This window comes from Rhinatrema bivittatum, unplaced genomic scaffold (assembly GCF_901001135.1).
Source record: "Rhinatrema bivittatum unplaced genomic scaffold, aRhiBiv1.1, whole genome shotgun sequence".
Classification (NCBI taxonomy): Eukaryota; Metazoa; Chordata; class Amphibia; order Gymnophiona; family Rhinatrematidae; genus Rhinatrema; species Rhinatrema bivittatum.
Genome location: NW_021820270.1, coordinates 1,182,097 through 1,194,261, shown reverse-complemented (window position 1 = coordinate 1,194,261; position 12,165 = coordinate 1,182,097). Strand labels below are relative to the sequence as shown.

Here is a 12,165-nt window from a genome sequence, read left to right as displayed (position 1 = left end):
ACAACACACTCAATTACTCATAATGCTCACTCACACATAAATGCTCTTCCTCTCCCCATACACACGCACACACATACAAACATACTCTCTCTCTCTTCCCCATGCACATACATACATACATACCCTCTCTCTCTTCCCCATGCACATACATACATACTCTCTCTTCCCCCATGCACATACATACTCTCTCCCTTCACCTATGCACATACATACATACTCTCTCTCTTCCCCCATGCACATACATACATACTCTCTCTTCCCCCATGCACACACATATATACTCTCTACCCCATGCACACATGCATACATACTCTCTCTCTTCTGCATGCACATAAATACATACTCTCTTTCTCTTCCCCCATGCACATACATACTCTCTCTCTCTTTACATATGCACATACATACTCTCTCACCTATGCACATACACGCATACATACTCTATCTTCACCCATGCACATACATACATACTCTCTCTCTTCACCCATGCACGCACATACATACATACGCTCTCTTCCCCATGCACATACATACATACTCTCTCTTCTCCATGAATGCACATACATACTCTCTCTCTTCCCCCATGCACATACATACATACATACTCTCTCTCCTCCCCATGCACATACATGTAAACATACTCTCTCTTACCCATGTACACACATACATACATACTCTCTCTTCCCCCATGCACGGACATACATACATACTCTCTCTCCTCCCCATGCACATACATATATACATACTCTCTCTTCCACATGCACATAAATACATACTCTCTTTCTCTTCCCCCATGCACATACATACATACTCTCTCTTCCCCATGCACATACATACTCTCTCTTCCACATGCACATACATAAGTACATACTCTCTCTTCCCCCATGCAAGCACATACATACATACTCTCTCTCCTCCCCATGCACATACATATATACATACTCTCTCTCTTCCGCATGCACATAAATACATACTCTCTTTCTCTTCCCCATGCACATACATACATACTCTCTCTCTTTACATATGCACATACATACTCTCTCACCTATGCACACACATGCATACATACTCTATCTTCCCCATGCACACACATGCATACATACTCTCTCTTCCCCATGCACATACATACTCTCTCTTCCCCATGAATGCACATACATACTCTCTCGCTCTTCCCTATGCATGCACATACATACTCTCTCTTCCTCCATACACATACATATATACACACTCTCTCTCTTCCCCATGCACATACATATATACATACTCTCTCTCTTCCCCATGTATGCACATACATACATACTCTCTTCCCACATGCACGTACATACGTACATACTCTCTCTTCCACCATGCACATACATACATACATATTCTCTCTCTTCCCCCATGCACATACATACATACACTCTCTCTCTCTTCCCCATGCACATACATACATACTCTCTCGCTCTTCCCTATGCATGCACATACATACTCTCTCTTCCCCCATGCACATACATATATATACACACTCTCTCTCTTCCCCATGCACATAACATACTCTCTCTTCCCCATGCTCTCTCTCCTCCCCATGCAAATACATATATACATACTCTCTCTCTTCCCCATGTATGCACATACATACATACTCTCTTCCCACATGCACGTACGTACATACTCTCTCTTCCCCCATGCACATACATACATACATATTCTCTCTCTTCCCCCATGCACATACATTCATACTCTCTCTCTCTTCCCCCATGCACATAAATACATATTCTCTCTCTCTTCCCCCATGCACATACATACATACTCTCTCTCTCTTCCCCGATGGACATACATACATGTATACTCCCTCTCTTCCCCATGCACATACATATATATTCTCTCTCTTCACGATGCACACACATACATACATACTCTCTCTTCCCCCATGCACATATCATTCAGTGTTGAGCAGCGAGTAGTACTGAATCGCCATTGCGCTTACAGCGGTGTTGTGAAAAGTGGCTGGTTTAAAAAAGAGATTCCATTGGTAAAAACAGATTCAACAGTTTGTATAGTTAGTTTTTGCTGATGTTTCTCTAAAGTATGATATCAGAGATCCATGCTAATCTGAGCCAATTCAAGTGGCTCTCAAGCCCCTGAGGCAGCTCGAAAGAGCGAAACTCGGCCAGAGTCGGGCAAGATTCAATAAAGTCCATTTTTATACCGATTCAACTCCTTGTGTTTGTTCCCATGCACATACATACTCTCTCTCTCCCCCCATGCACGCACATACATATTCTCTCTCTCTTCCCCTATGCAAATACATACTCTCTCTCTTCCCCCATGCACATACATGCATATATACTCTCTCTCTCTCCCCATGCACGCCCATACATATTCTCTCTCTTCCCCTATGCAAATACATACATACTCTCTCTCTTCCCCATGCACGCACAGACATACTTTCTCTCTTCACCTATGCACATACATATATACATACTCTCTTCACCTATGCACATACATTCTCTCTTCACCTATGCATATACATGCATACTCTCTCACTTCACCTATGCACATACATAAATACATACTCTCTCTCTTCCCCCATGCACACACATACAAACATATTCTCTCTCTTCCCAGGCACATAAATACATACTCTCTCCCTTCCCCCATGCACATACACACATGCTTTTTCTCTCCCACACACACATGCACTCTCTGTCTCCCCCATATACATACATGTTCTCTTCCTCCACATACATACATGTTCTCTCTCCCCATATATATACGTGCCCTCCCTTCCCCATGCATACATACATACATACATACATACATGCTCTCTCTCTTTCCCCTCCCATGCTAGGGCCATTCACACTCACTGTCTCCCCCCAGAATGTGCAGGCGGCAGCATCAGCCTCTTCCTTGGGCCTACGCAGCATTTGGAGGCCTCTTACTTGTGGGGCTGACGTTTCTCCCCTCTTTGGCCCCAGGGGCCCCACTGCCAGCGACGTGCCGGCTCCTCTCTTAAGCCAGGACCCGAGCCTAGGCACCACTTCTCTGCCTGCTCTCTTTGGCCAGGAGGGCCTGGCCACCTCTACAGCCTCTAGTCCTTCTCTTTGGCCAGGAGGGCCCGGTCACTGCTTTGTTGCCTCCTCTCTTCCAGCCGGTCACCGCTGCTCCTGTACTCCAGCACCTCACGTCGGCCAGACAGACAGCGCGGCTGGGGCTGCATTTAATTGCAGGTTCTGCGGTGCTGGGCTGGAGGAGCAGTGCTCCGAGGATAAGTCAGATGGCGGGCCTTTAACTACAGCTGGACCCGGAGGGCTAAAATCCGGACATTTTAGCCCCGCACCTGGCTTCTGGACAGGGCCCTCTAATATCCGTACTGTCCGGAGAAAATGTGTGCAGTTTGGCAACCTGATTCCCCAGCTTCATCCTTCCCTGCCGGTGGATCTTAAGAAATCCAGGTGGGGCGGACGCAATCCCCAGAGGCTTCTACCCTGCCAGGCCTCAGGGAGGGGCAGCCTGGGATCACTTTTGCCCCACTTGGAATTCTTAAGACTCACAAACGGAGGAAGGTGGGGCTCATGGGGCTCGGCAGGCCCGGGATGCTGGTGGTGGGGCTTTATTTTTCACATTTTTCTTGTGCCAGTGCTGAATTTGTTAGTGGGGGAAAGGGGACAGTTTTGGAATATTTTTTTTTGTTTCTAATAAAATGAAATAAAGCCCATACGTGAAACAAAACGAAAAAAGAAAAGAAAAATGCGCATCTGTAATAAAATTTAACTTTGGAACGACCCCGACCTTTGTGTCGGAGCGGGAAAAAATACAAAACCTTAAGGGCCTTGAACGCTTGCCTTCCTCCCCGGGGGTATTTAATGGCCCCTCAGTTCCTAGCTGCCCTCCTGCGTGAGGAGGAGAGGGTATTTGTGTGCAACCCCCTGCGGCAGAAGGCTGTCGCACGAAGTTGTGCAAACCCCCGGGCCTCACCACGTGACCTTCACCAATTCGCCCGACCATGTTTTTCTGCGCAGAAACTTTTCCGGGTGCTAAGCCCTTTTGGTTTTGCGTACAATTTCCGGTTTGTGTGCGTTTATTTTTTTTTGCTCTCTGTGCATTAGCATCCAAACAGCTTACTGCCCCGGGAGTTTAAAAAAAAAAAAAGGGAATCGGTGCCTTAGGAAACTGCGCAGCGAATTTCAGCACAATTTTAAGGCTCAGCGCATTGCGTCGGCCCCCGCAGGCAGCAGTGAGACCCAGAGCTGCTCTGCTGCGATGGAGGCAGGGAGTAGTGGAGACGGCTTGGAAGAAGGGAGGTGAGGAAGAGACCCAGGAGGGACAGGATGGGGGGGGGGGGAGGGGGCGGTGGGAGGGCCACCCTAAGCAGCCGCAGGCGCTGCCCTGTATGAGGGGAAGCAGGAGAAAGTCCCAATGATGTCTCCTACGGAGAATCTCACAGGTGGGGGAGGAAGGAGAGGGGCTCACAGAGAAAGAAAGGTAAAAGCCCCAAGGATAAGGCACTATGCATTGGGCTTTATTGCTGTAGCTTGTTTCTGAATTGCAAATTGCTCTGGCTTCCCTTTTTTAGGGCAGGAAAGCAGAATATTTGCCTGAATAGAAAAAGAAAAAGGGGAAACTCAATAGGAAATACATTTACTGATGCAAACTTTAGGACTTCTAAAGTAACCTTTCCTTAATAAATCCTCACTCCAGGGCCAAGCACAAGCCCCCGCATCCCTCCCGGTCAAAACCCTTACAGGTGTGCCCTGTAAATTCAGTAAAACTGCACATCAGGTTTCGGGAGGGCATCTAATCACAGCTGGCTCATGCTTTTTGCAAGATTTTTTTTGTCTGTCCAGCCGCCAGTTTGGAGTCTCTCGATTATGCTGCAGGTTGTGACCTCTGGCAAGTCTTCTCTGACCAAGTCTTGATTAGATTTTGCAGAAATAGTGTTCCACCATTTCATTCTGCCACAAGCCCCTCTGGACAACATGCGAAGGCGCAGATATTCAAATGGCTTGGCTGCAATATTTGGTGACTTAACCTGCTAAATTCTAACCGGATATGTCAGGGACGTTCCTGGGGCGGAGGAGCAGTTGGTTAGGTTAACCTAATCTAACCAGCTGACTCTGGCCACGCTGCAGGAAGGTCTACCTATGTGGCTAACTTTTATGATGGTATATTCAGCAGCATGGCTGAGCTGCTGAAAAACCCAGTTCAGATAGTCAGATACGTCTATACGGCTAACATCTAGCCTCTTGGCAGCTGAATATGGACCCCCAACGTTTAAGTATCCTCCACGTAGCTTATTAACTGCAAGCACATAGGAGCCAACTTTTCAAAATATTGGGGTGTTAAACGCAACACAGATTTCCTCTCCATGTTCACAGTGAAGGAGTTTAACTCAATGCTCAAGAAACCCACTGCCCCAACAGAGCTGGCACCTGTGTGCCAGCGTATCCAGCATTCAGGGGAGAAGTATTACTATTCTAAATTAAAACATGTTTTCTTCTTATTTTCAAAGCAAAAGCAGAAGCCGTCAGCCTCCTGAACACCTCCAGGAAACTCAGTCCTGAGCTCCAGCAATTCAGAATGCTCTGCTCGGTAAGACCACCTGATAACACGCGTGTGTACCGCACGCTGCAGGTTAGTAAATAGGCTGTACGATTGCTAGCTGCCTGTCGCAACATTGCACGAGCGTGCGGTGGGTTCTTTACTTGCAGTAGTTAACAAAACAACAAAAAAAATGCAATCCTGGGCTGCTCGGCTGCAGAAGAGCCGAGGAGGCAAACCTGAAACATTCTGCAGGAAACAAATCCGGTGAAAGACACAGGCCCGGGAGCTGCGAACGGAGGGTACTCACGGCAATGAGCTGGTAGGAGTTGTTCATCATGGCTATGAGCATGTTGAGTAACACGACGAGGGATATGACATTGTACGTTCCAAACATGGTGGCGCCCACAAATTCGGTGAACTCGTGCCTTGCTTTCACGTTGGTGACGTAGAGATTCAGCAGCCCGAACACAGACCAGAATAAAGACTGGAGGGTCTCAAACAACCTAGGCAGGAAAACAGGAGCATCTCAGACAATGCTAAAAGTAGTCCCAATCGTTATCAACTGGAAGAGCGGCTTTGTGATCTAAACCTTTGATAGGAGCCGGGAAAAGATCCTTAGGACCAGACTTCCTTGAACTGCAGAACGAGTTTGTACTCTCTCCATTGATTTATGGGGGAGGGGGTGGGCAATCTTCCTAAAATCCACAAGTACTTTTTTTTTTTTACTGGTGAACTTAGCCCCCGGTTTCAAAGGGATGGTAGGATATGGACGCTCCCTCTGAACATTGCCGCGGGTACAAAGGCCAGGTCTATTGCTTCTTTGTGTGCATGGACTTTGCACGGAAAACAACACGCAGAGATTTCAAATTCAGTCTGCGCGCATTGTTCCCGATTTCCCCCCGGGAACACCTTCCCCATATGCAGCTAAAAGCAATGCATGGCGCATACTCTTCGCCGTATTGATGGAGGGCAATTTTCAGCAGGAGTTCGCTCTTTACCCCTCCAAATGGCTTTGGAAATTCATGTATCTAATATGATTTATGGATCACCTTTCAGATTAGAAAGATTGGCATAGTACAATAAAAATAACAATACATAATTGAGAAGGAGTGGCCTGCCTAACCCTTCTTAACCTGATGCCTGGTCCACCTTAAATCCCATGGAGAGAGAGAGAGAGAGCTAGGGCAGGACCCTGCTAGGGCAGGATAAGGGACTGAGCTAGCTGGGTTCAGGAGGCCCCCAGCATCTCCAGGAGAGATGCTGGGGGCCTGTACACAGCTCTGCACTAAGGTTTGTGAAGTACTCTGCTAGTAGAAGGTATGCAGTCTACTGAATGTCGAGAGGACAGGCAGTTTATGAGTGAATGGAAGAAATAAAAGTTCAAATTGCATGAAGAAAGGCTGGAGTCCTGAGTGACTGTGTCTCCAACCTAAGAAAGCTGCTTGGTCATCCCACAATAATACAATAAAACAAACAATAAAAACAACATAACAAAACAAAAAATAAAAAAACGTATCAAATCGTTACAGCATCCAAAGAAAGGAACCTTTAATCTGGCCTCACCAAAAGAGATGTCCCATTTTACATATTCTGCATTTCAGACCTCAGCCAAGTTTTTAATTTTTTTTCTAAAGTGCATTCACTCAATTTCCTGGCTCAACTCTGGAAATGGTCCTTGTGCACTCTCCCTTTACGCCTATGTAGCTTGTTGATCTAACAACAGTTTATCTTATGTATGAAAACCAAGAATCTGTTTTGCTCTACATACTGAGTACTGTCATGATGACCTCAATGTGTGTTAAATCCTCACCTGGGGCTGTTGGTGGTTTTTCTCATTTTCACTGATCTCCCCTTCAGCACTTGCTGCTGAGTTCTCTGCCCTGAGACTCTCAGTTCGGCCTGCCAGGCGAGGCTGGGGTGTTTTAGAAGCACTGGAAGGAATCAGCTGCTCCCACACAAGGAGCTTTCCCTGGGGGCGGGCAAAGTACTTGTGAAAATAAATCTGAATGTTTTGCTAATGATCAAATGTCTGCACAGGTTTTAATTTGTTAACCGGATCAGGGTGACCACTTCTTGGGGTGAGGCTGGCTTTTTAGCAGTGAGATGATCACACCCTTAAGAGTGCACCCAGAAGCCTGGCTTTGATTAGCAGTTGGGGGCCGGCTCTGTTGTGTTAACTAAACGTAAATGATCTCTGCATCAATGGGAAATTAGAATTGGGTTTGGCAAGGGCGAATTTATTTACTTATACAAAAGAATGGATTGTTGCAATGGACTGATTACTGGAAAGCTTGATCACGACATCTGAATGTTCATGTAAGGTTTTAATGTCTCTAAGAAAAATATTTACATCAAGTCCATAGATTCAGTGGCAGGGGAAAGGGGGAAGACAACCAGGACTGGGTCGGTGTATTCCCCTGTTACCCTGCAGTTATCTGGGTGCTCCTGATCCTATCCCCCCGCTGATGTGCTATCTGCTGAAGAATGGAGCAGTGGTGGACGGGCAGCTAAGGGTCAATGCCAAAACAAGTCCAAATCCAAAAGAGCAGTATGAGAAGGGGTGGGGGGGAGGAGGGGAATTCAGATGTGCAGCACGCAGGACAGACCTTGGCGTGATCACTTCTGATAACAGTGCGGGGACTGCAGTGGTGAAGGCCGGAGGAATACCGGGGTGCCCAGGAAGAGGTATAAGCATTAAGCAATAGATTTTTTTTTTTTTAAAAAGGAGGTGATAATGCCAGTGTAGCGGTCACTCATGAGACCTCACTAGTGTCCAGTTCTGGAGTCTGTACCTCCCAAAAAAAAAAAATATATAGACAGGGGGAAGGCAGTCCAGAGAAGGGCTAGCGAAGTGATGCAGCGTCTGTACCATAAGCTGTGTGGCATGAACCTAAGGACCTAAACACACCTTGGAGAGGAGACACTGAGATACCTCAGAAGATATAAATCATGCACAAGATGCAACGCTTGTCTCAGTGGAAAAGAGGCTAGAACAAGGGGTTAGGAGCAACATCAGACAATATTTCTTCATGCACAGAACGGCCCTTGTAGTGGGAGCAGAAACAGTAACAGGATTCAATAAAGCTCGGGATAAGCAGTGCAGATCCCTGGGTGAAAGAAGTGAAGAAAAAGCCAGAGGTCAGCCGAGATCCACAGCATTGCACCAGGAAGTGGGCAGAGCAGACGGGCCTTGTGTTGCCCACCACCCATCATAGTCTACTTCTATGTAACGCAACACAATGGATTCTACTCAAGGCTTGGCTGAGAGGAAATGCCACCTATCCCTATGGCTGTTCACTGTTTCCTGCTAAAATTTATGTTCCCAAAAGGCATGTGGGGCTTGGCGTGAGGCTTTTTCTAGACCCAGCGGTTTCCTTCTGCTCCTTTGTACCTCCAGCTGAATCAGAATCAGGGCTGGACCTGGCACCAGACGCCTTCGTTTGCCGAGGATTCCCCAATTTTATAATCCCCCCCCCCCCCCCAATAAATCTAATCCAGTCATTGCAGCCACAGCCTTTGATTCCTGGCTCAGATCTTCTGTTCTGCAGGGCCAGCCAGGGCTAGGGAGGGTGTCCCGCTCGTGCAACGGCCACACCAGAAGCCAGGGCTAGGGAGGGTGTCCCGCTCGTGCAACGGCCACATCAGAAGCCAGGGCTAGGGAGGGTGTCCCGCTCGTGCAATGGCCACACCAGAAGCCAGGGCTAGGGAGGGTGTCCCGCTCGTGCAACGGCCACATCAGAAGCCAGGGCTAGGGAGGGTGTCCCGCTCGTGCAACGGCCACATCAGAAGCCAGGGCTAGGGAGGGTGTCCCGCTCGTGCAACGGCCACACCAGAAGCCAGGGCTAGGGAAGGTGTCCCGCTCGTGCAACGGCCACATCAGAAGCCAGGGCTAGGGAGGGTGTCCCGCTCGTGCAACGGCCACACCAGAAGCCTGGGCTAGGGAGGGTGTCCCGCTCGTGCAACGGCCACACCAGAAGCCAGGGCTAGGGAGGGTGTCCCGCTCGTGCAACGGCCACACCAGAAGCCAGGGCTAGGGAGGGTGTTCCGCTCGTGCAACGGCCACACCAGAAGCCAGGGCTAGGGAAGGTGTCCCGCTCGTGCAACGGCCACACCAGAAGCCAGGGCTAGGGAGGGTGTCCCGCTCGTGCAACGGCCACACCAGAAGCCAGGGCTAGGGAGGGTGTCCCGCTCGTGCAACGGCCACACCAGAAGCCAGGGCTAGGGAGGGTGTCCCGCTCGTGCAACGGCCACACCAGAAGCCAGGGCTAGGGAGGGTGTCCCGCTCGTGCAACGGCCACACCAGAAGCCAGGGCTAGGGAGGGTGTCCCGCTCGTGCAACGGCCACACCAGAAGCCAGGGCTAGGGAGGGTGTCCCGCTCGTGCAACGGCCACACCAGAAGCCAGGGCTAGGGAGGGTGTCCCGCTCGTGCAACGGCCACAGCAGAAGCCAGGGCTAGGGAGGGTGTCCCGCTCGTGCAACGGCCACACCAGAAGCCAGGGCTAGGGAGGGTGTCCCGCTCGTGCAACGGCCACACCAGAAGCCAGGGCTAGGGAGGGTGTCCCGCTCGTGCAACGGCCACACCAGAAGCCAGGGCTAGGGAGGGTGTCCCGCTCGTGCAACGGCCACACCAGAAGCCAGGGCTAGGGAGGGTGTCCCGCTCGTGCAATGGCCACACCAGAAGCCAGGGCTAGGGAGGGTGTCCCGCTCGTGCAACGGCCACACCAGAAGCCAGGGCTAGGGAGGGTGTCCCGCTCGTGCAACGGCCACACCAGAAGCCAGGGCTAGGGAGGGTGTCCCGCTCGTGCAACGGCCACAGCAGAAGCCAGGGCTAGGGAGGGTGTCCCGCTCGTGCAACGGCCACACCAGAAGCCAGGGCTAGGGAGGGTGTCCCGCTCGTGCAACGGCCACACCAGAAGCCAGGGCTAGGGAGGGTGTCCCGCTCGTGCAATGGCCACAGCAGAAGCCTGGGCTAGGGAGGGTGTCCCGCTCGTGCAACGGCCACACCAGAAGCCAGGGCTAGGGAGGGTGTCCCGCTCGTGCAATGGCCACACCAGAAGCCAGGGCTAGGGAGGGTGTCCCGCTCGTGCAATGGCCACATCAGAAGCCAGGGCTAGGGAGGGTGTCCCGCTCGTGCAACGGCCACACCAGAAGCCAGGGCTAGGGAGGGTGTCCCGCTCGTGCAACGGCCACACCAGAAGCCAGGGCTAGGGAGGGTGTCCCGCTCGTGCAATGGCCACAGCAGAAGCCAGGGCTAGGGAGGGTGTCCCGCTTGTGCAATGGCCACAGCAGAAGCCAGGGCTAGGGAGGGTGTCCCGCTCGTGCAACGGCCACACCAGAAGCCAGGGCTAGGGAGGGTGTCCCGCTCGTGCAACGGCCACACCAGAAGCCAGGGCTAGGGAGGGTGTCCCGCTCGTGCAACGGCCACACCAGAAGCCAGGGCTAGGGAGGGTGTCCCGCTCGTGCAACGGCCACAGCAGAAGCCAGGGCTAGGGAGGGTGTCCCGCTCGTGCAATGGCCACACCAGAAGCCAGGGCTAGGGAGGGTGTCCCGCTCGTGCAACGGCCACAGCAGAAGCCAGGGCTAGGGAGGGTGTCCCGCTCGTGCAACGGCCACAGCAGAAGCCAGGGCTAGGGAGGGTGTCCCGCTCGTGCAACGGCCACAGCAGAAGCCCGGGCTAGGGAGGGTGTCCCGCTCGTGCAACGGCCACACCAGAAGCCAGGGCTAGGGAGGGTGTCCCGCTCGTGCAACGGCCACACCAGAAGTCAGGGCTAGGGAGGGTGTCCCGCTCGTGCAACGGCCACACCAGAAGCCAGGGCTAGGGAGGGTGTCCCGCTCGTGCAACGGCCACACCAGAAGTCAGGGCTAGGGAGGGTGTCCCGCTCGTGCAACGGCCACACCAGAAGCCAGGGCTAGGGAGGGTGTCCCGCTCGTGCAATGGCCACACCAGAAGCCAGGGCTAGGGAGGGTGTCCCGCTCGTGCAACGGCCACACCAGAAGCCAGGGCTAGGGAGGGTGGCCCGCTCGTGCAACGGCCACACCAGAAGCCAGGGCTAGGGAGGGTGTCCCGCTCGTGCAACGGCCACACCAGAAGCCAGGGCTAGGGAGGGTGTCCCGCTCGTGCAACGGCCACACCAGAAGCCAGGGCTAGGGAGGGTGTCCCGCTCGTGCAACGGCCACACCAGAAGCCAGGGCTAGGGAGGGTGTCCCGCTCGTGCAATGGCCACACCAGAAGCCAGGGCTAGGGAGGGTGTCCCGCTCGTGCAACGGCCACACCAGAAGCCAGGGCTAGGGAAGGTGTCCCGCTCGTGCAATGGCCACACCAGAAGCCAGGGCTAGGGAGGGTGTCCCGCTCGTGCAACGGCCACACCAGAAGCCAGGGCTAGGGAGGGTGTCCCGCTCGTGCAATGGCCACACCAGAAGCCAGGGCTAGGGAGGGTGTCCCGCTCGTGCAACGGCCACACCAGAAGCCAGGGCTAGGGAGGGTGTCCCGCTCGTGCAACGGCCACATCAGAAGCCAGGGCTAGGGAGGGTGTCCCGCTCGTGCAACGGCCACACCAGAAGCCAGGGCTAGGGAGGGTGTCCCGCTCGTGCAACGGCCACACCAGAAGCCAGGGCTAGGGAGGGTGTCCCGCTCGTGCAAT

General features: G+C 52.1%; 1 protein-coding gene across 1 annotated transcript in view; it reads right to left on the bottom strand.

The window, feature by feature from the left end:
• Positions 1–12,165, bottom strand: part of TRPC5 (transient receptor potential cation channel subfamily C member 5) — a 185,363-nt gene that overhangs the window by 18,379 nt on the left and 154,819 nt on the right. The window contains exon 7 of the mRNA XM_029585808.1: positions 5,831–6,026. Coding sequence (XP_029441668.1) covers positions 5,831–6,026 — 196 coding nt within the window. The remainder of the gene's footprint in view (positions 1–5,830; positions 6,027–12,165) is intronic.